This window comes from Pogona vitticeps, chromosome 9 (genome assembly GCF_051106095.1).
Source record: "Pogona vitticeps strain Pit_001003342236 chromosome 9, PviZW2.1, whole genome shotgun sequence".
Lineage (NCBI taxonomy): Eukaryota > Metazoa > Chordata > Lepidosauria > Squamata > Agamidae > Pogona > Pogona vitticeps.
In genome coordinates, this window is record NC_135791.1 from 8,838,468 (window position 1) to 8,858,395 (window position 19,928).

At 46.4% G+C, this 19,928-nt stretch overlaps 2 protein-coding genes across 3 annotated transcripts in view; one reads left to right on the top strand and one right to left on the bottom strand.

Annotated features, from left to right (window-relative positions):
* PHACTR4 (phosphatase and actin regulator 4) overlaps nucleotides 1-19,928 on the bottom strand; it is a 131,197-nt gene that overhangs the window by 104,930 nt on the left and 6,339 nt on the right. The window contains exon 1 of one of the 2 annotated variants that reach the window (XM_072979796.2): nucleotides 819-1,035. The exons of the other annotated variant lie outside the window; for it this stretch is intronic. The gene's annotated coding sequence lies outside the window, so the exon portion shown is untranslated. Of the gene's footprint in view, nucleotides 1-818; nucleotides 1,036-19,928 lie in introns of those variants that run through there. 2 annotated transcript variants of the gene reach the window in all.
* Nucleotides 12,089-15,870, top strand: LOC144584247 (uncharacterized). The gene is made up of 7 exons (XM_078379959.1): nucleotides 12,089-12,126; nucleotides 12,303-12,369; nucleotides 12,753-12,835; nucleotides 13,091-13,139; nucleotides 13,342-13,382; nucleotides 13,947-14,169; nucleotides 15,209-15,870. The coding sequence occupies exons 1-7, from the start codon at nucleotides 12,089-12,091 to the stop codon at nucleotides 15,281-15,283; spliced, it is 576 nt and encodes a 191-aa protein (XP_078236085.1). The 3' UTR covers nucleotides 15,284-15,870.

Sequence of the window (19,928 nt, forward strand, 5' to 3'; positions counted from 1 at the left end):
GAAAAGGAAGAGTAGGAGGAGCTGTACTCCTGTCATTCACAAGTTCCTTTACATAAATTGAGATGAACTCAATTGCTCTCTTCTTACCCTTTGCTTGCAACTCAATTGCAATCTTCTTACCCTTTCCTTGCAACAAACATAAACAATGATCAAATTAGTTCAGGAACAAAAACACAAGGCAGAAACTGTTGTTTCTAAAAGGGCAACAGATCAACACCCTGCAATGCAATTCACCTGAGGACACGACACAATTTTGCAGCTTGCTTCTCCTCTCCAAGGGGCAGATGCAAAGAGTTAAGACACAGAAAATGAGCAGTAAACCAAGAACACCACCTCCTTTACCTGCTTTTTAAATAAGAGTTCTCTCCAGGGAGGACTCACTCTTGAGGGGGCTGGGGAGTGAAGAGAGCCCACCTCACTGCAAAAAAAATAATAAAAGGGGCAAAGTTGGGGTTGCCCAAGCAAGAAGGCAAGCAAGACAAGCGGAAAGGGGGAAAGCCGAGGTCGGAGATGCTTCCCCGAGGAAGGAGGAAAGGAAAGCAAAAAAGAAAGAGAGCTGTCCTCTGCCCATCATGGGAAGCGCGGAAAAAAGTAATTTCAGGGAATCTGGGAGGGAAGGAAGGATCTGATGGGGAAGAAGGTTAATTCAGAAGAAGGTGCAAGGGAAAGTGAGGGTCAGAAGAGGAAGGATAAAAGGCAGGCAAGAGGATGCAAAAGGGAAGCCGCGACTCCCGACCGGGAAGGCAAGAGGAGGGAAGTTGGAGAGGAGAAACTCTCGGCGACCCAACTTGGTCCCCGGAACAAACCAGAGGACGCACCTGGGGCGCCGCCGAGCAGGGACCCCCGTCGCACCGCCCGTCCGTCTGCCTGTCCGTCCGGCTGGCTGAATGGCCGGCCAGCCGCCCTGCCCTGCTTGCCGTGCCCCGGGCTCCCCTTGGCGGCGGCGGCGGCGGCGCCCGCGAGAGCCTCCTGCAAGCGGCGATGATGCTTCCCGTTGGGGCTGAAAGTCCTCCCCGCCGTCACGGCCGGAAGCCCCGCTCGGGCCGCGGGGGAAGGCGGCGCCGGGGGCCGCGCAGCATGCCGGGACTTGTAGTGCCCCGGGGGGGAGAAAGGCGAGGTTGGAGAAGGGATCGCATTTTTTTGGTGGGCTGTGTTGACCACCGCAGATTGTGTGTGTTTGTGTGTGTTGACCACCGTGAATAAAAGGTGTGTGTGTGTGTGTGTGTGTGTGTAGACGGGCTTTGGAAACAAGAAAAAGTCCTCTTTAGTCCCACACCCCAAACTGCTTCGGATTATTGGTTGTTTCCCCCCCCCCCAATGAAATAAAATCATTTTAAAATCATTAAAACAAACAAGAGGCTTTTTGGAAAACTTGTCGAAAGCCACTCCTCATTATTTTTAAAAAAACTGGCAAAATTAGTGGGGTGTTGACTTCCAGTCTCCACAAAAGTTGGTGTTAACCAACTTTTAACGTCTCCACAAAAGTTGGTGTCAACCTTTACTATGTAGTCTTCAAGGTGTCACAGCGATGATGATCTTCGTGACCGTCGTGGCTTTGCTCCCACAATGTGCAGTCCAAACTGAGAGTCTGGGTGGATGGTCCACTTCATTCCTCGGAGGTTTTTGTCTCTGAAAGCTCCCACTCTAGAAAACGGAGCCAGAATTCTGTTTTGGGTAATAATGTTTGTTTGGTGAGCTTTTAGGTATAAACTTAAAGATGTAACGTGGAAAACTGGAGACTTGAAACAAGCCTGGAAGCAAGATCAGGTGGAACGTTGCAGATTCTGTACCAGACATATCAATTTATAGTGTCTGTCCTTGGTCCCTTGTAATTTGGTCTGTTGCCTTAAGGTGAAATTTGTAGTCCTCTTAGAAAAGAAAAACAGCCCTTGTTGTTGTTTAGTCCGTAAGTTGTGTCCGACTCTTCATGACCCCATGGACCAGAGCACGCCAGATCCTGAAGCTGAGGCTCCAATCCTTTGGCCATCTCATGAGAAGAGAAGACTCCCTGGAAAAGACCCTGATGTTAGGAAAGTGTGAAGGCAAGAGGAGAAGGGGACGACAGAGGAAGAGATGGACGGACAGTGTCATTGAAGTGACCAACATGAATGACAACTCCGGGAGGCAGTGGAAGACAGGAAGGCCTGGCGTGATCTGGTCCATGAGGTCACGAAGAGTAAGACACGACTTAACAACAACAAGAAGAAGGGCCATAGAGTGGAGTCATGGTGGCCGAAAGTGGCGTCAAACTGCTACGATTGTGTAGTGTGGCTACCCCCCCTACACCTGTAGATATTTGCCTTGGGGAAATGACCCTTCTTGTATCTAATGAGATGGACTGTTAGGGTTGTGCTCTTTTGCCTTTTTTGGGCATCGGCTCCCCGGAATTCTCCAAGGTTTCCCCAGGCAGAATTCTGAGATTTTCACCCCACAACTATATCCCTAAATACACATATGTTTTCCTCACCGGAGAGGGACCTGCCTCCAAGATGGCATGGTCTTCTCTGGCCTTGTTTCCTGTTCTCGATGCGAAAGCGGGGAGGCGCCAATGTGCTCCCTGGGAACCAGAGTCTCACTGCACTGTAAGCTCTGTACACGGCAACTCCTGAAGAACTACAATTCCCATGAAGTACTATGGCATAGTTTTTACACGAATAACAGGAAGCAAGGCCAAGACTAGGCTCTTCTCCAGGTGAGCAAAATGCATGTGTCTTTAGATATCATTTGTGGGATGAAATCACCCAGAGATTTTTAGGGATTCTTGCCCCCTGAGGGAGTAAGTGGCCTTCAAGAGTGCTCTTGGGCTGAGAGGCAGTAACTCCTGCCTTTAGTGCCTCTACCTTCTTGAGCATCAGGATCTGACTCTCCCGTGGAAGCTCTTTGAACCCATCAGTGGCCTCATTAGGCAAAGCCTCACTCTGCCTGCTTTTGGTGCTTAGCAAAGATGTGTGTCAGCCTCATCATCATCCAAACAAAGCTGGAGATGGGTCCAGTTGGGTCCAGAGTGCTGAACACTCACACAGGGGGTGGGAGTTGCAGGGAGTGCCGGAATGGAGGGGAGAGAGAGGGAGGAGGTGACACCCATGGGGTGGCCTGGAGGCCCACTGCGTTGTCTTCTTACTCGACTTGAACAAGATCCAGCTCTGGGGAAACTGGAACCCGAAGAGAAACAGCCCCCCCCAGCAGGAGAAAAGGGCGGTGGGGGTTGGAGCCTCACCCTCGGCTTCTGATGGCAGGAAGGAGAGGTGCCCCCCCATCACCCTTTCTACCCCCCTGCCCCCGGTGCACCAGGAGATTGGCCCCAGAGCTCTAAGACCCCAAAGAGGGGAAAAAGAAAAGGAAAACCGATCAGTGCCCCCCCCCCCTTTGGACCGGAATCCCTCTGCTGACCAGGGGGGCTTCCCCTCCCCACAGCCGGAGGAAGGCGTCTGTGCCAAGGAGACAGTTGTGCGCTGTCTTAACTCTAAGAAACCAAAGGGCATATTTTCAAAAACAGGACACTTCCTCCATGAAATGGAGGTCCAGAAATGTGCGAGATCAAGTTATTGGAAATGTCGCTCTCAGAAAACGGGGGCCCAAAGGTCTCCAGGCCCCCAAGAGGTGGGGAACTGGCAGAGCGGATGTTTCCAGCGCCCCTGCCTCCCCCAAATCGTCCTGGCCAGTTCCAAGCTTACCTCATCCATGACCGGGGAGGGGGAGGGAAGCGCCCTTCAGGCATGTCCAAAAGCCTCCGGACCCCCACCCCACCCCCCACCCTGGGGATGCTGGAGGTCCACTTTCAAAGGCGGAAGGGGGAAAGCCCAGAAAGAGGAGCAGTGCATGTGTGTCACGTGTAGGAGGGATGATGATCATTCACTGGCAACTTTGCCTCTGCAACCAAGTGCACACTTTCTAGCTGCCCGAAGCTTGCTGCTACAAAGCACAGGAGCCAGGCCGGAGAGGCAGTCGGCAACCAGCCTGACCAGGCCTGGCCCCTGCAAGGGCTTTGGCCCCTGCAGAGATGCAAACCCGAGCGATGGCTGCTCTGGATTCCGGAGCCCTGGGTGTGGACGTGGCCGCCACGGCAACCAGGTTCCGAGCTGGTTCCCACTTGTCCATTTCCCTCAATCGCCTACGCGAACGGTGGTTGGTTTTGCTTGTTGGTGCTTTTGGCATTGCTTTTGGGCTTCCCCAACAATGGGGCGGTTTCTCCGTTGGCTCCGGGTAAGTGCTGAAGGCTTACCTGGGTGAGGGGGACATGATGGTGCTGGGAGGGGGGGGGAAGAGGAGGGAAATGGGCCCTGGGGGGGGGGACTGGGCAAGAGGCAGGTAAGGCGGAACCAGCGGAGGGCCGGGAGGCTAGAGCAGGTTGGGCTTCTGGCCGCTCGCCCCCGGCCACGTGGAGCCAGCACAGCGCCGGGAGGCTTCGGACCGGTAAGTCCTTTTTAAAAAAACTTTTCTGTGTGGGTTTTGGAGGGTGGGTTTGGACTGGGGGGGTTATGTTTCTGTGGATTTTCTCTGTGTGTGTGTTTTCGCGGCGGGCGCTTCGGAGCGGCCGCGGGGGAGAGCTCCCCCGCCGCTGTTCCGAAGCGCTTCGGTCGGCTGTGTGAAAATGGAGGCTTTGGTCCTCCCAAAGGTCCCATTTTCACACAGCTGATTGGCGGTTCCAATATGGCCGCCACAACCATTTTCACGCACTGATCTCGCTTACCGAGGCGGCTAAAATGGCGGCTGGATGGAGGATTCACGCTTACTGGTAAGTTTCCCCCCCCATAGGAATGCATTAAACGAAGTTTAATGTGTTCCTATGGTGTTTTTCCATCTGTATAGTGATGTTTCCAGATAGCGACGATTAATCCGGAACGGATTAATGTCGCTATGCGGGGCACCACTCTACATCTTTGCCTTATCTATGTTATCAGGTATAATACTCAATAAAAACAGCTCTGGGGTTAGTGAAACTTTACAAAGCAATATTTGTTGCAGCATAGCATGTACTCTTTTCCAATACTGTTTCACTACTCTACATGACCACCACATATAATAGCTTCCCACATGTACTTCACATTTGCAACACACATTTGATATACTGTATCTGTATACATTTTGACAATTTTTCTGGAGTCATATGCCACCTGTAAAACATCTTATATATATTCTCTTTAAAATTAACAGATCTTGTAAGCTTTATATTATTTTGCCATATTTTCAACCATTGATCAATATCAATATTATGCTCTATGTTTTGTGCCCAGTTAATCATACATTCTTTGACCATTTCATCTTGTATTTTGATTTCTAACAGATAATTATACATTTTCTTAACTATTTTATCTTTTGAACCTAATAAAAGCTTATCAAATGTCGTTTGTTCTGAATAAAAACCTTCTATTTTGTCTTTTAAATATCAGTCTATGTAAATATTCTGTGTCTCTAGCTCTTCTTTAGAACTTAATTCACAATCCTCTTTTAATAAATCTTGATATCTTAAAAGTTTTGCTTTCGTCATAAGATTAGGTTGTGTAAAGGCCTCTATAGGTGATACCCATACTGGCGTTTTTTGATAAATTTGTTGTATAATCTTTTTCTAAGTTCCCAATAAAGCTTTTCTTATCAAATGTAAATTAAAATGCTTTTGCTCTTTATCCTTTTTATACCATAAGTAAGTGTGCCAGCCTAGCTGCAAATCATGTCCTTCCAAATTGAGTAAGCTATCATTTTCCAAAGTTATCCATTCTTTTATCCAATCTAAAATACAAGATCGATAATACAGAACCCAATCTGGAAGGCCAAAACCAGCCCTCTGTTTGGCATTTTGCATTGCTTTAATTTTAATTCTTGTTTTTTTACCTTGCCATACAAATCTCATGATTATCTTATTGAGTTCTTGGAAAAAAGTCTGTTTTAATATGATAGGGATTGTCTGAAATAAGAATAGAATTTTTGGCAAGACACTCATTTTAATCGTTGCAATTTTTCCCAACAACGATAATTGTAGTTTATCCCATTTCTCCAAATTGTTCTGTATCTCTTTAATCAATTTCATATAATTATCTTTAAATAATGTACTTGTCTTCTTTGTAATTTGGATCCCTTCCAAGTTTAAGTTTGTTGTATTAGCTAAAAGCCATCACAATTGTTTAAAATACAAATATAATCGAATAAAATCAGAATAAAATCACGGAGATATAAAATAATAAGAGACCGTTCATATCTGGGAGTCTCCAGCACAATTGCTTGCAATGGCTCTCAGGGAATTAGCGCGAATGTTTCTGGCCACTTTTGCTAACAGTGCTGTTCTGTAAGTGATAAATGGGTCACAATCCAAAAGCAACCTGACCACCTTTGTCTGGGGGCTTTCGTCCTGTAGAGCAGCCAAAATGTTACCCAGGAATTTTTCTCTGGGGTTTTGATAGAACTGGCAGTTAAGTAAATAGTGGACAACATCCTCTATCTCACCTGCTCCGCAAATACACAGCCTCAGATGCTTAGGTACGTTCATGTACCTGCCGTCTAAGACAGCAGTTGGCATGGTTTGATAACGGAGTTCTGTGAATGCGGTTCTCAAGGAGGGAAAAGTAAGTGTTTATAAATATTGGGACCTTGAGTGGTTTGTTTTCAGCAGATGGTACCACTGAGGGAAATTTGAAGAGTGGATTGAGGATAAGTCCTGGTCGTTATCCAATTTGTAGAGCCAGTCCCTCAATATTCTTTTAACACCAGAAAAAAAACACAAAAATATCTGTAGAGAGGGATCTAGATTTTAGTAGGGGTTGAACTGGGGTTGCCCAGCCGCCACATGCAACGTTTGGGTAGACGCTGGTCGGGCATATCCATCACCCTCTTATCATAACAGAGTATAGCTAGCGTTGCCCTGGCTTTAATGGACACCATACCTGTCTCTGTTCTGAGAAAATATGCTGGGGTCCCCTGGGGTATCGCGAGGATGTGTCTCAGAAATTTGTTCTGTCCTACTTCAAGATGGTGTAGGTTGTTCTGATTTACACCCCAGATCTCAATTCCATAAAGCATTTGTGAGATGACCCTCCCTGAAAAAACTTTTAAAGCTAGTGTTACAAGTTTACCACCTTTGAGATGGGAAAATTTGACCAGAGCATGGCTAGATTTCTTAGCCCATATTTTCGTGCTCTGTATCTGGGATTTCCAGCAGTTTTTCTCATCAAAATGCACTCCTAGGTACTTAAAGGTCTGGACTTGTTCTATTTTGTTTTCACCTATAGTCCAGCTAAATTTGGGGTGGTGGTGTGCTTTCCAAAAATCATCACTTTAGATTTTGTGTAATTTATTTTTAGTTGCTCTAGGTGGCTGAACTCTTGGAGCTTATTTAAGCTTCTCTTCAGTCCCTTTTTGTTCATAGATAATAATACAATGCCATCAGCATATATAAGGCTTGCAATCTTATAATTCCCAATTGGGGGGGGGAGTGATCTGGATGGTTTGAAACTGTTACAATGTTGTTAATATAGAAGTTAAAAAGTAGGTGTGGGAGTAAGCACCTTTGTTAGTATGAATTTCCTCTGTCAGCCTGCCATCTGGGCTAATCCTTACCCTCAATGTCGTGCTGGAGTATAGTTCTTGTATTAGGGTTAGGAGTCTCTTATCGATGTTGGTTTCTGTGAGCTTGTCCCACAGGCGGTTTCTGGTGATTGTGTCAAACGCAGAGGAGAAGTCAATAAAAGCTGTGAATAGCCATTTGAATGGCCTGGTGGTGTATTTGCATACCAGATGATGTAGCACGTAGATTTGATCTCCTGTGCTATATGGCCCTTCCTAAAACCTGGTTGTTCCTGGTGAAGGATGTTATTTTCCTCCATCCATTTAGCCAGCTTCTGATGAAGAAGACCGGTACAGAGCTTGGAGCTGATACCCAGTAAGCTGATTGGGCGGTAGTTCTGGGGGATGGATTTATCGCCTGTTTTGTAGATTGGGAAAATTATGCTCTGCCTCCACCCCTCGGGAAAGATTCCTGTAGCATTAATGTAGGAGAAGAGCTGTGCTAGGACTGGGGCCCACCATTCCGGGTTGTTCTTATACACCTCTGGCGGGATCATGTCCTCGGCAGGTGCTTTGTCTGTTGCTAAGGCATTGATAAGTTTATGCACTTCCTGTTCTGATACTGGGGGCCATTCAGGTACGGGATTTAATAGGGTTTGAGAGGTTCTTGCTTTTTGTGGCGCAGTGTCTGCATCACTGTTGAAGATAGTTTGAAAGTAATGGCACCAGGCATTTGCCGTGATGCAGGCGTTTGGTCTGGGATTAGGTCCTATATCCACAGCTGAGACCATGCTCCAGAATTTTCGCTCTTTCTTTTCCAGCACAGCCTGCCCTAGTTCCTTCCACTGAGCTGACATAAATGCCCATTTCTTTTCTTTTAAAAGTTCCTTATATTTTGAGCGGTAGCAAGCCATCGCCTCCAGGTTCGAGTTTGAATGCATCTTCCTCGTCTTCCTTGTTACATGAGCTAGATGCTTTTTAGCTAGTCTACATTCTTGGTCATACCATCCCCCTCTATGAGGGGCCGGGGAAGACTCCTGTGGCTTTTTGGTTTTAGAGGTCTTAAGTTAGAATTGATATAGTTGATGCCCTCTATTGAATCCCTATGTCCGATTGCAATATCCCTATGTACACTCAGCAGATGTGAGTTGTTTAACTGTTTCCGAATTGTTTGGTCAACAAGGAGGGGGACCATTTTAAGCGTTTCCCTACAACCGTAGTTCTCTCTGCCCAATCACCTGGAGGTGGGGGCAACTGTGGAGTCGTTAGGGGAATGGAGAGACAGACGGGTAGGTGGTCGCTTTCAGGTCGGTCTATTATATTATATTTTGTCTCCTGGAGCACCAGCCTAGGGGAACAAAATGTATAATCGATGACACTCCCTGCCCAACTATTAAGGAAGGTGAAGTATCCTTTTGAATCATCCCGAGAGCTGCCATGAAGGCAAATTAGTTGTAGGCCGGACATTGTCTCGGCTAGCTTCCTGCCTTGTTTATTGAGGACTTTATCCAAAGAAAGACGGTCAGATAGGAAGGGTTCGTTGTACTCTAGATCTGAGTCAAATACCGTCTCAGTTAAGCCAGAGCCAATTCTGGCATTAAAGTCGCCACACAAAACTATAGCTGCTCTCGGATGCAGGGACTCGCAGCGGTTGATGGCTTCTTCCAGTTCATTCCAGAAACAGCTGGGATTTTCTGTTTTATCAGGTGGACAATAGGCATTGATACATATTAGTGTCTTCAGCCCATTGCCCCATGTTTCCGTTACCAAAATTGACAGAATGAAATTTCTTTCAGACTGGTAAATGACTTCCAACTTCACGTCCAATTTGACGGAGACTAAAATAGCTAAACCTCCTCTAGCTCTCCCTTTCCTAGATGTTTTAAGAGCAGGAAGCAGGAATGGGGTATATCCATGTAACACCAGGGGAGTGGAATCAATTAGCCAGGTTTCCTGCAAACAAAGGATGTGAAACATTGAAAGAAATTTCCCAAACTCCAGGTCCACCAACTTATTTTGCCATCCAGCGATGTTCCATGATAAAACTGAAAGTGAGCACTGGGAGTTGGAGCTGTTCTGTGAGTCAAGGCAGTTCTGTCATAAAAGGGTTGGAGCATCAGCAGGGGGTGTCGGTTCTGGATGTACTTCAGCCTAAATTGTGATGTTGGGCCGATGGGTTTCAAGGAGGGTCTCCAGCTCCTGCCTTACTGCCTCTACCTTTTTAAATGTCAGTACCTGCTTTTCCCATGGGAGAGAGATGAAACTGTCCAAAGCCTCTTTCGATAAAGCTTCGTCTTCAATATCAAGCTGTAATTGCGAATCCCTTGGAGTTTGATTGGTGATAGGGCTAAATCTTATGGATGCCGGTACAGTAGGGGTTATTGCCACCTTAGGTTTGATGGGCGATTTCAGTGTGTGGCTGGTGGTTGAATTGTCCTTGGGGTCTTCTGGGTCTAGAAGAATCAGGTCCATAGGATGACAGTCCATCAACTGTGTGGAGATATTTGCCCACTTCTGTTGACTCATCATCCTAGAAGCTTGACCATGGGTTTCATGTTTGAGTGGGGTAAGAATGAGTGGCATCACAGTATGATCTCTCAAGGATTCAGCTGATATTTGCAGAGAGGCCAAACTGTTTTTGGTTTCCTCCCAGTTGGTACTGAGTTCAGTGAGAGTAGCCAAGGCCTCTTTATCAGAGGGTGGAGCTTCAGACTGAGTGAGGGCAGTCTCCTAAAACGTCCTTTTCTTAGGTTTAAGTGCTTGATCCCTTGGTTGCAGAGTTGATGGAGATGCTGGGACCATGAGGTTACTTTTTGGGTCTTCTGACTTGGTTTCCCAGCTGATATCTGATTCTTTTTTCCTCTCGGAAGTTCGTCTTCTCTACTAACTTCTGTCAATCTTGTTCTCTTATATTTTTAATAAGTATTTTTGTTTTCTTTTGGTTTATTCTCATTCCTGCCATATCGCCAAAGTTTTTCAACGTCATCATCAGGTCCTCTATTGAATGCAATGGATCTTCCAGTATAATGACTATATTGTCTGCAAAAGCTTGAAGTTTATAAATTTGACCTTTTACTTTCAATCCTTTCAATTCCTTTTTATCTCTGATTTGCTTGGTTAATATTTCTAAAGTCAGAATGAATAATAGTGGCGAAAGTGTGGGCGAGGGTGACACGATGGGTGCTGGGGGGGGAAGAGGAGGGAGATGGACCCGGGGGGGGAACTGGGCAAGAGGCAGGTAGGGCGAATGGGACGTCCTTTCTTACCCGACCTCTACAATAACCCAGGTCCCAGAAATAAGAACCTCCACCGCAAGAGCCGTGAGAAAAAGGTGGAGGCGGGGGGTTTGGAGCATCACGTTTGGTTCTCCGGGGGCAGGACCAAAGGGTAACGAAGCAGAGGGAGCCGGTGCATGCACTGGTGGCGAAAGCAACAACGGGAGACCGAGTCTCTCCCAACGGATAAAAATGTGGGCAATGTAGATCCCATTCTTCTCTGAAAAGCGCAGGCTCAAGGCGGTTTGGTGGTGGCCTCCTTCAGCAGCTAAGGATAGGGCCGGCTTGGGACAATCAGGGCTCTTTTTTCTTATCTCTGCAGTTAACAAATCACAGTATTAAGAACTATTAAGAGCCTCGTGGCGCAGTGGTTAAAACGCTGTACTGCAACTAAAACTGTGCTCACGACCTGGGGTTCAAATCCCAGGTAGCCGGCTCAAGGTTGACTCAGCCTTCCATCCTTCCGAGGTCGGTAAAATGAGTACCCAGCTTGCTGGGGGGGCAATGTGTAGCCTGTATAATTAAAATTGTAAACCGCCCGGAGAGTGCTTGTAGCGCTATGGGGCGGTATATAAGTCCAATAAATAAATAAATAAATAAATAAATAGGCACATCCCTATCTACAACTTCCTGCAAGCGCTGGAAGGGGTGGATGGAGGTCTGAGAAGTAGGACCACTGTAAATGGTTGGATGGGGACCACTCCGACCATGACTTGACACGTACAGACAAACAGACCCACCCACCCCTCCGGCCATCCTTGCTTCCTCCTGACATGTCCTCTTTGGCTCTCCTTTGCAGAAAGTCAAGTGGAGGCAACTCTTATGTTGCTGCTGCGGGGCAAATGATCTCCCCAGGGCTACCCCTCCAAGGTAAGACAACAAATCCCATGCCCCTGGCTGGGCCTGAGGGGCTTCCCCAGGGGAAAGCGAGGGAGGACAGACAGAGGGAAGGGTAGGAAAGGATGGGCGGGAGGGGCCATCGGGGAGAGGGGCCCTTGGCTCACCCTCAAACCTGGAGCTTTGCTCATGCAAAGAAACCCCACGGGCTTCATTTCCACTTCTTACGTGAACTGGTTTCTTCCTTTTTCAGCTCTGAAACATTTGGCAGCACCGTAGAAGGAGGAGTCCAAGCCTCTCCTCCTGCGGCACTGGTAAGGACCCAAAGGCTCTCCCCACCTGAAAGATCCACCTGATTTCCCTCCCTTGGCATCTAACCCCTGGGAGAGAAGGAAAGGGCCGACCCCGAGATCACACAGTGGGGTGTGGGAGTGACACCTTCTTGAACCTTTACTTCATTTCATTTGCAGGAATCCAGTGTGATGAGGGAGCTGGAGAGCAAGATCTGTGGCTTTCCATGGTATATTTCCCTGGTGTGGGAAGGAAGGAGGGGGCAGGGGAGGGCTTTCCGGGTTCTCCGTCTGGGGCTGCCCACTGACCTCCCCCTTTGGAGGGGGTGGCTGGAGACCTGTTAGCCTGATACACCAGGCAGGCCTCCCCTTTTGGATTCTTACTCCTTCCAACGTTTTCTTACAGCTCAGCCATTCTAGCAGATTCCCTCCTCGATGCTGCTGACATCGTCCAGGGGGCCGTCGTCGCCCGGGTAAGCCAGGACTGTGGATCCTTTTGATGGGCATCTGTTGAGGGTGGGAGAGGGTGGCCTTCCTTTCAACTGAAGGAAGTTGAAAGACTGATTCCCTTCGCAATCAGTCATTTTCTCCTCTCTCTCTCTCTCTCTCTCTTTCTCTCTCTCTCTCTCTTTTGACTTGGTGTTGGGAGTCCCAGGTAGGTCCTTGAAGGGGAGAAACCCAACCCGTTTCCCCCTGCTCAGCCTAGAGTTTCCCATTTTTTTCCCAATCCAACCCCTTCCCACGCCTTTGCTTTAATTTCATTGAGAAATTCCCAGTTCTGCAAATAGAGTGTGGGTGAGTTCAGGAGAGGGAAGGTTTTGGCTTTCAAGGAACTGACAGCTGACTCTGATTGCAGGACGTCCCCAGTGAAAGCGACTCCCCTCTGGACGATGACAGCAGCACCGGGTCAGAGGACTCTGTCGAAGCACTTCTGAAGAGGTACCCCCTTTCTCTAGGTTTGGGTCCCTGTGGTTGAGGTAAACGGACAAGGCAGGAGGGCTGGCTTCTGGCCTCTGGGCAGCGTGTTCGGCTCCTCCCTGCTCAGGGTTGGGCTCCCTGGTTGGGGCATCCCAGTGGGAACTGAGGTCCCTGGGAGGCCAAGGAAGCAGCCCTGAGAAAAAGAGCCGAGAGGGTTGGGACTCCTGCCTTCCAAGCATCGCCTGTCACTTCATGTTGGCTTCTTTTGTCTTCTAGTGTGGTCAAGCGACTGGAGGAAATCTATGGAAAATCCCCCTCTTCAATGGTAAGCAAGGAAAGGCCCGGATCCCCCTACCTCCCAAGGCATCTTATATCTTTCATCCAGGTCCTGACCTCACCCTCTCCTGGCGGGGATGGCCCTGCCTGGCCTCTGCTTGCCTTAGGCTAGGCTAACCCTGTTCCCTGGCCTCAGGTATGCTTTGGGGAGCGAGGCCGCCTTAGGCTGAAAACCTCTCTCTCATTCACAGGAGTCATCAGAGGCAGGAGAAAAACAGGAACATGTTGAAAGGTACGGTGTGCTTAGCTAAAGGACCCCTGAAGCCCCTCCCCCCAGGGATTGCAGCACCCTCCCAAAGAGGAAGGGCTGAGGTGGAGCAGGGCGGGCAGCCTTCAGCCCCCTGACTCCCTCCTGGCTTCTTCCTTGTTCTGGAGTGTGGAATCCTGCTCGCGGAAAGCCACTCTCTTGGGCTGCCTTCGTTGAAAAACACAAAAAAAGAAGGGGGTGTGTAAAAATCAACTGGAAGATTCTCCCTGAATAATCCTTGAAAAGCACATTAGAATACGACTGCAAACATCTTTTGAAAACATGACATTTATGGCCTACATGGCTTTCCTAATTCACATAGGCAGTGGTCCGTGGACTTAAATTCCTGCTCACTAAGGGGAGATCCCTCAGGTTGCTTTTATGAATCACTTTTCATTTTACCCTTTGCAAATCATCTCAAATTATTGATGAAATCAATTGTCGGGCCACCTATCTCATCCATTCGTTTTTTGTTTTAGTCCTGAAATATTTTTCTTCGTATATTCCCCTGCACCATTGATCCTCTTGCTGTCACTCTCCCACACCCAGGCCAGAGGGTCCTCCGATCCAGAGGAGAGACTCACCTTCACCACCTCCAGAGAGGTCGTCACTTTCTCCCCAGCTAGTCCCTCGCTCTCCACTACCAAGAGAAAGCAGCTCTCCACCTGCAAAGAGTTCGTCAATATCTTCTGAGCATGGGAAAGGAGGTTCCTCGTGGTCATCCCCTGCGCTCTCTCTGTCTCCCGCTACCCGGAGTCCATTCCAAGTAAGGGTGAGTGTCTTCTAATATAACGTAGCAGCTACCTCGCCGTTTATGCACTAGATTTCATCAACCTTTCTGCTCTTCTGAACTGGACTGGAAAGGGAAATAGGAAATAAACCTGAAAGAAGCCTCTGGCCCATGCGCTCCTTGACCATGTGACCAAAGCTAGAGTATTTTCTAACCTTTCTGATGTGCCCTTAAATGTAAAAATAATAGATGCAATCTATGCATTCACAATGGTCAAGGAGCAGGAGAAAGGACCCTGTGAGGAAGATGTACACCATTGGGGTTTATTGTTGTTGTTTATCCATAAGTTCTTAATTTGGAAACTGTTTAATTTTTTTAATGTTTTACTAATTTATAGTTGACCTGGGGCTCTAACATGGGGAGGGAGACCTTCCTCAGCCCCCACCTGCTTTCCCTGCACCAAGCAGAGTTTTCTGCATAGGAGTTCCTGCAGAGGCTAAGGCGTGAGTCCCATCCCATTCCCATCCCGGCTGCGGGCTTCCCTCAGGCATCTCGTTGGTCTCTTTGTCAAGTGGGGAGATCCAGCAGGATGTCTTGAAGAGGTCTAAAATGCTGGTCACCACAACTGGAGAAAGGACTCCGTTGGTTCCTCCCACCAGGCAAAGTATAGTGTGTCTCTCAGAACTGAAGAATGAGGTGTATCCTCCTTGGTGGTGGCCACAAAACGGAGGAAGCCTCCCTAAAGAGGAGTCCTGGCCGGATCCCAGAATGTGCAATTGGATTCTCTCCTGTGAGACTGGAGGATTTAGGCAAGGATAGTTTGGTTTTGAAAGCCCTTGCTCCAATATTATAGCTGTCAAATTCTGGTGTAAGAGGAACATAGAATCTATGTAAAATACTGTATCGAGTTGCAATTGATCCTGTATTTTAATATCTTGGGAAAAACATTCTTTATGCTAGGAATTTTAGCAGGTTTCTTATATCATTAGACAATTTATTTTATAGAAGTTTCTGATGTGTGGCCAGGTTCATATTTTGTGACTATAAAAGTAATTGTTAATATTTTTTTTTGTGCATGAAGGAGATTGAAAGCGAAGCAGAGGAATTCCTGAAAGAGCTCGATGAACGATGGCCGTACTTAGACGCAGATCGCTAATGTGAGGGCGAGGGGTGGAGCAATCAGCAGCGAGAACAGGGGAATCCTCAGGGCTCTGAGAACCCCTGGTTTTTACTCCATCTATCTCAAACAATCAAAATTTGAACGTGACCATCAGAGATTCCCAAAGAAATGATGTGGCTGAAGACCCTTTTGCTTACTTGATTGGCAGTTGGTCAGTGGACCCAGGATTGCAGGAAAGGTCATCAATTTTATCAACGGACCTGCCTGAGAAAAATCCAAATTTATCAGACACCGAGCCAAGGAATGTATCCATAGAAGAACAGATAGACAAATCTTGTGGGCTTGAGAATGAGGACATCAAAATTATCTACAATCAATTGCGGGACCAGTGCTTCTTATCTGCAAAATCAACTCAGAGCATCTTCGATAAACTACAAGCACTGCATCAAGAAATATTTGACCTGAAAGCAACTCTCCAACTCATAGCCACCCTGATAGAAACGGGGATTTTGACAGCAGCACCCCCCTGGACATTCCCTAACCCAGATTCAGACTTCCACCACTCAAGAAGTGGGACTCATATACTAGAAATAAACAAGAATAATCCCTGCCTAACTCAAAAAGAAGAGCATCTTATTCAGAGGTTGGTGGACACAGAGTTGGCCGCAAACTCTGAAAAGGTTCCAGAGACTCAGGCTGAGAATTGCAATGCAAGCAAAGCTACTGAGGACCTGAATTTAACTGTTTCAAATGCAGACTTCATAGTAATTGATGAATGGCAAGATGCTACCCCAGATGTAAATGGCCCACAGACTCATTTATAGCCCCTACAGATAGGAACAACATACAGCTGGACAATACCTATCTATGACTTCTTATGAAAGTAGACTCTGGAACAGAGAAGCCACAGACTACAGTCTCACCAACTAACACTGTGAGTCATATTACTATATACAACTGGCCTCTAAAAAGGTCCAATAATATGTGAAAAACTAACACCGATGTAACACGGGACATCTTGGACATTTTGGGTAAAAATCGGGGTCCCTTAATGTATATGCATTGTTCATGTATATATCCTACAAAGCCTAAGATGTGGAGGGGGAGGGTGCATCTGTCATTTAAAGAAAATGGACATGCTTATCATTTTTGGAGCTTAATATGTCAGTTTGAAGACATACCTATATCTTTCAAATGGGGAACGCATATAATACACCGTAGGCCAAATTTTAAGTCAACTGCGAAACAAAACTTGCAAAGACCATTCAAAACAAACAGACAGCTGGATGATGAGAATCACAGGGGTACTTTTGATGGGAGGGTAATGGTTGATGAATCTGGACTCAATGTAAATTTTAAAAGGATTCCAACACCTCATGGAAAATCAGAAAGAACTGTTGAGCCCTCTTCTAATTATGAGTACTCCAGGCACAGGAGAAATGCCCCCACCCATGCCGGTGTTACACCCCCTGAGCCTAACTTAAACTACAGAGGGAAAGAAGTATGTCCACCTGTTGTATCTGCCCCCAATAATATCTTGATTAATCAACCCCGTGGTTTCATAAACATATGTAACAGCCAGAGAATACAAAAAAGAGAGACTCCAAGGATTGGTGTCAATAAGTCTTCCAGCAGTCACAGAATGTATCAAACCTCCAAGGGGAAGAGCCACCTACCCAGTCACTTCAGAACTTCCAGTAGGTCTAACTCTGAATGGCACCTGGACAACAGATATGCCCCTCTAGCAGTCCTCGCCCAAGATTGACTAACATCAGATAAGATACACTGTCAGACTCTGAATCTTCTATCTTGGAATATTGCAGGATGGAAGAATAAATTGGCTGACTCAGATTTCATACAGTACCTCCAGACATTTGACATAATTTCCTGCAAGAGACTTGGCTTCTGGAGAAAGACTCTTTAAATTTACAGGGATATAGGACATGGGAATTCCCAGCTCAAAAAACTTCAGCTTCAGGCCGAGGAAGTGGGGGCCTGGCTATTTCAATTTCCTCCACTACTGGCTTGAAAGCAACAGAGATAGTTGAACTGAACTCTAGCTACTGGCAAGTTTTAACAATACATGGCTGCAAACCATGTCCCTTGATCTGTGTCAACGTCTATCTCCCACCGAGAATAATTGGTACTGCTTCAGAGGCTTGGGCTAAATTGGAGGACATTCTTGATACATTACTTTCTGAAGGCTTTCTACTTGGAGAACTGGAAATCTTTGGGCCAGGCCCTCATCGAGGGTAATGACCCCAAATTCTGGAAGCAGATAGAAAGAGGCTTCTCACAGAAAGCCTTCGAGATTGCCAACTCCATCACGCCAGAGGTATGGGTCTCCCACTTCAGTCGCATTTTTGGGGTAGTATTCATAGAAATATTACACATGAGACCCTCTCTAATTCTCCTGAATGGCCACCTGTTTCCCCCAAAGAAGTTGGGGACCTGATTCAAACTCTCCGGAATGGCAAGGCGCCTGGTGAAGATATGATCCCCGCTGAGGTCTTTGCTATTGACATTCAGTGGTGGTCTCCCATTCTAGCCAGTCTATTCACCTACATCAATAGTACAGGCAACCTTCCTGCAGGTTGGCAAACTAGCATTGCTGTGCCAATTTTTAAGAAAGGCGATCCTCTAGACCCTTGTAACTTTAGACCCATCAGTCTCCTAAATGTGGTCTCTAAGCTTTATGCTAGATACCTCTTGAATAGGCTTCTAGATTGGGACAACAAACATTCTATCATCTTCGAAGAACAGGCAGGCTTCAGAAAAGGCAGAAGCACAATAGATCAAGCCTTTGTTCTCTGAGAAATGGGTCGGTTTGGGGTGACGCAGCATCTCTTTGGGCGGGATCACAAATGCACTGCAGAAAGTCAGCTGCTCCTCTTTCTCCCTGAACCCTGAGGATCCATTCAGTGAAGGCGAAAAGGGTAGCATGTGAGTGGCTTAAGTATACCAGTTTGTTTCAAGAAGGGTGTGACGGCCGCGCTCCACATGGTTTGGACTACAACTCCCACAATCCCCTGCCCTGGGCCTTGCTGGCTGGAGTTTCTGGGATTTGGAGGCCAAAACATCTGAAGGGCCAATGTTTTCCTTCTGCAATTTAAAGACTTCCCAATCCTTTAATACTGAAGCTATTCCCGCCCATTGCAAGGGAAGCCCAGAGAGAAATGGGTCAGTTTGGGGTGGCGCGCCATTTCTCTTTGAAGTGTTCAGCAATGGAGTTGTTTATTGTTCTGTTGGGTACTGTACTTGGAAAGTTGTTTTTAAAGGTATGTAATTCATTATTGATGTTGTTGTAACCCTCCTCCCCCAAAGTAATGTGTGTGTGTGTGTGTGTGTGTGTGTGTGTGTGTGTGTGTGTGTGTGTGTGTGTGTGTGTGTGTGTGTGTGTGTGTGTGTGTGTGTGTGTGTGTGTGTGTGTGTGTGTGTGTGTGTGTGTGTGTGTGTGTGTGTTTAGTCTCTCTGAGCCTGAAAAATTCACAACCATTCTGAGTTTTGTTGCTTTCCTTCTGTAAAAAATTTCTTTGTGTCTTTTGAACCCTTTTTACAGTGTGCATGAATATATATTTTCCTCCAATCTTAATTTAGTTTCAGAGTTTTCATCTATTTTTATTTCCTGCATTGTGGTTTGTTGTTATGCCCTTTTATATATTTCTTTTTGCGCCTTAAAATTCACTTGTAACTAAATCATTAAATGTTACTTTTCATTTTCTTGCAATTGAATTTTATTTTCAGGGGTCATTCGATTTAAGTGTCATAAATAAATAAATAAATAAATAAATAAATAAATAAATAAATAAATAAATAAATAAATAAATAAGATATCGCCGCGGGGAGGGGGACGATGATAACTTCCTCAATGGCTCAAGGAGGCGTTTCTTTCAAAAAGGTTAAGAACCACTGTTTTACACCATGTAATTAGTAAATACACCAAACCTCCAAACAAATATCTTTACGCTGCCTTTGTGGATTTTTCATCAGCCTTTGACCTGATAGATAGAGAACGCCTTTGGTATAAATTGGATAAGAGACTCCTGTGGCTCATACAGCTACTACATAAAGAAAATATGATGCAAGTGCGTATAGGCTTACAGGGAACTCTATCACAACAGGTCCGCATTACCTGAGGGGTGAAACAAGGTTGTATTTTAGCACCTTTTCAACTTTTATATAAACAGCCTTATCCCTTAAATGGCTTCCCTCACATTCTTCCCTCCAGCCATTGGCTGTAGGAAGATCTCAATACTGCTTTATGCTGATGACCTGGTTCTGCTATCTTTGAATAAAATTGGTCTTAAAAGAATGCTGGCCAAATTTGGGCAGCTCTGTAAAGAGGAACAGCTAACAATCAATTATACCAAAAACAAAAATTATGGTCTGTGAGAAGAGAGCCCCTAAGCATAACTGGTCTCTGGATGGGCATGATATTGAGCAGGTACACTCATTTAAATACTTGGGCCTTCAATTTTGTGAGAAACTCTCCTGGAGACAGCATTTAAATGCTACCATCTTACTGAGTACCAGATCAATAGGGCAATTAAAAAGATTTTTCTACAGCAGAGGAGGCCAGCTGGTAAATCCCGTTCTCAAGGTGTTCGTTGTTAAAATTATAGCACAGATGCTCTACGGGACAGAAGTATGGGGAGAGGCAGCCAAGCCCAAACTAGAAATC

Coding starts and splice junctions, on each gene's coding strand:
- LOC144584247 (XM_078379959.1), top strand. CDS start 12,089: ATGAGGGAGCTGGAGAGCAAGATCTGTGGCTTTCCATG. Junction 12,370..12,752: donor AGGGGGCCGTCGTCGCCCGG/GTAAGCCAGGAC, acceptor CTCTGATTGCAG/GACGTCCCCAGTGAAAGCGA. Junction 14,170..15,208: donor GGAGTCCATTCCAAGTAAGG/GTGAGTGTCTTC, acceptor TTGTGCATGAAG/GAGATTGAAAGCGAAGCAGA.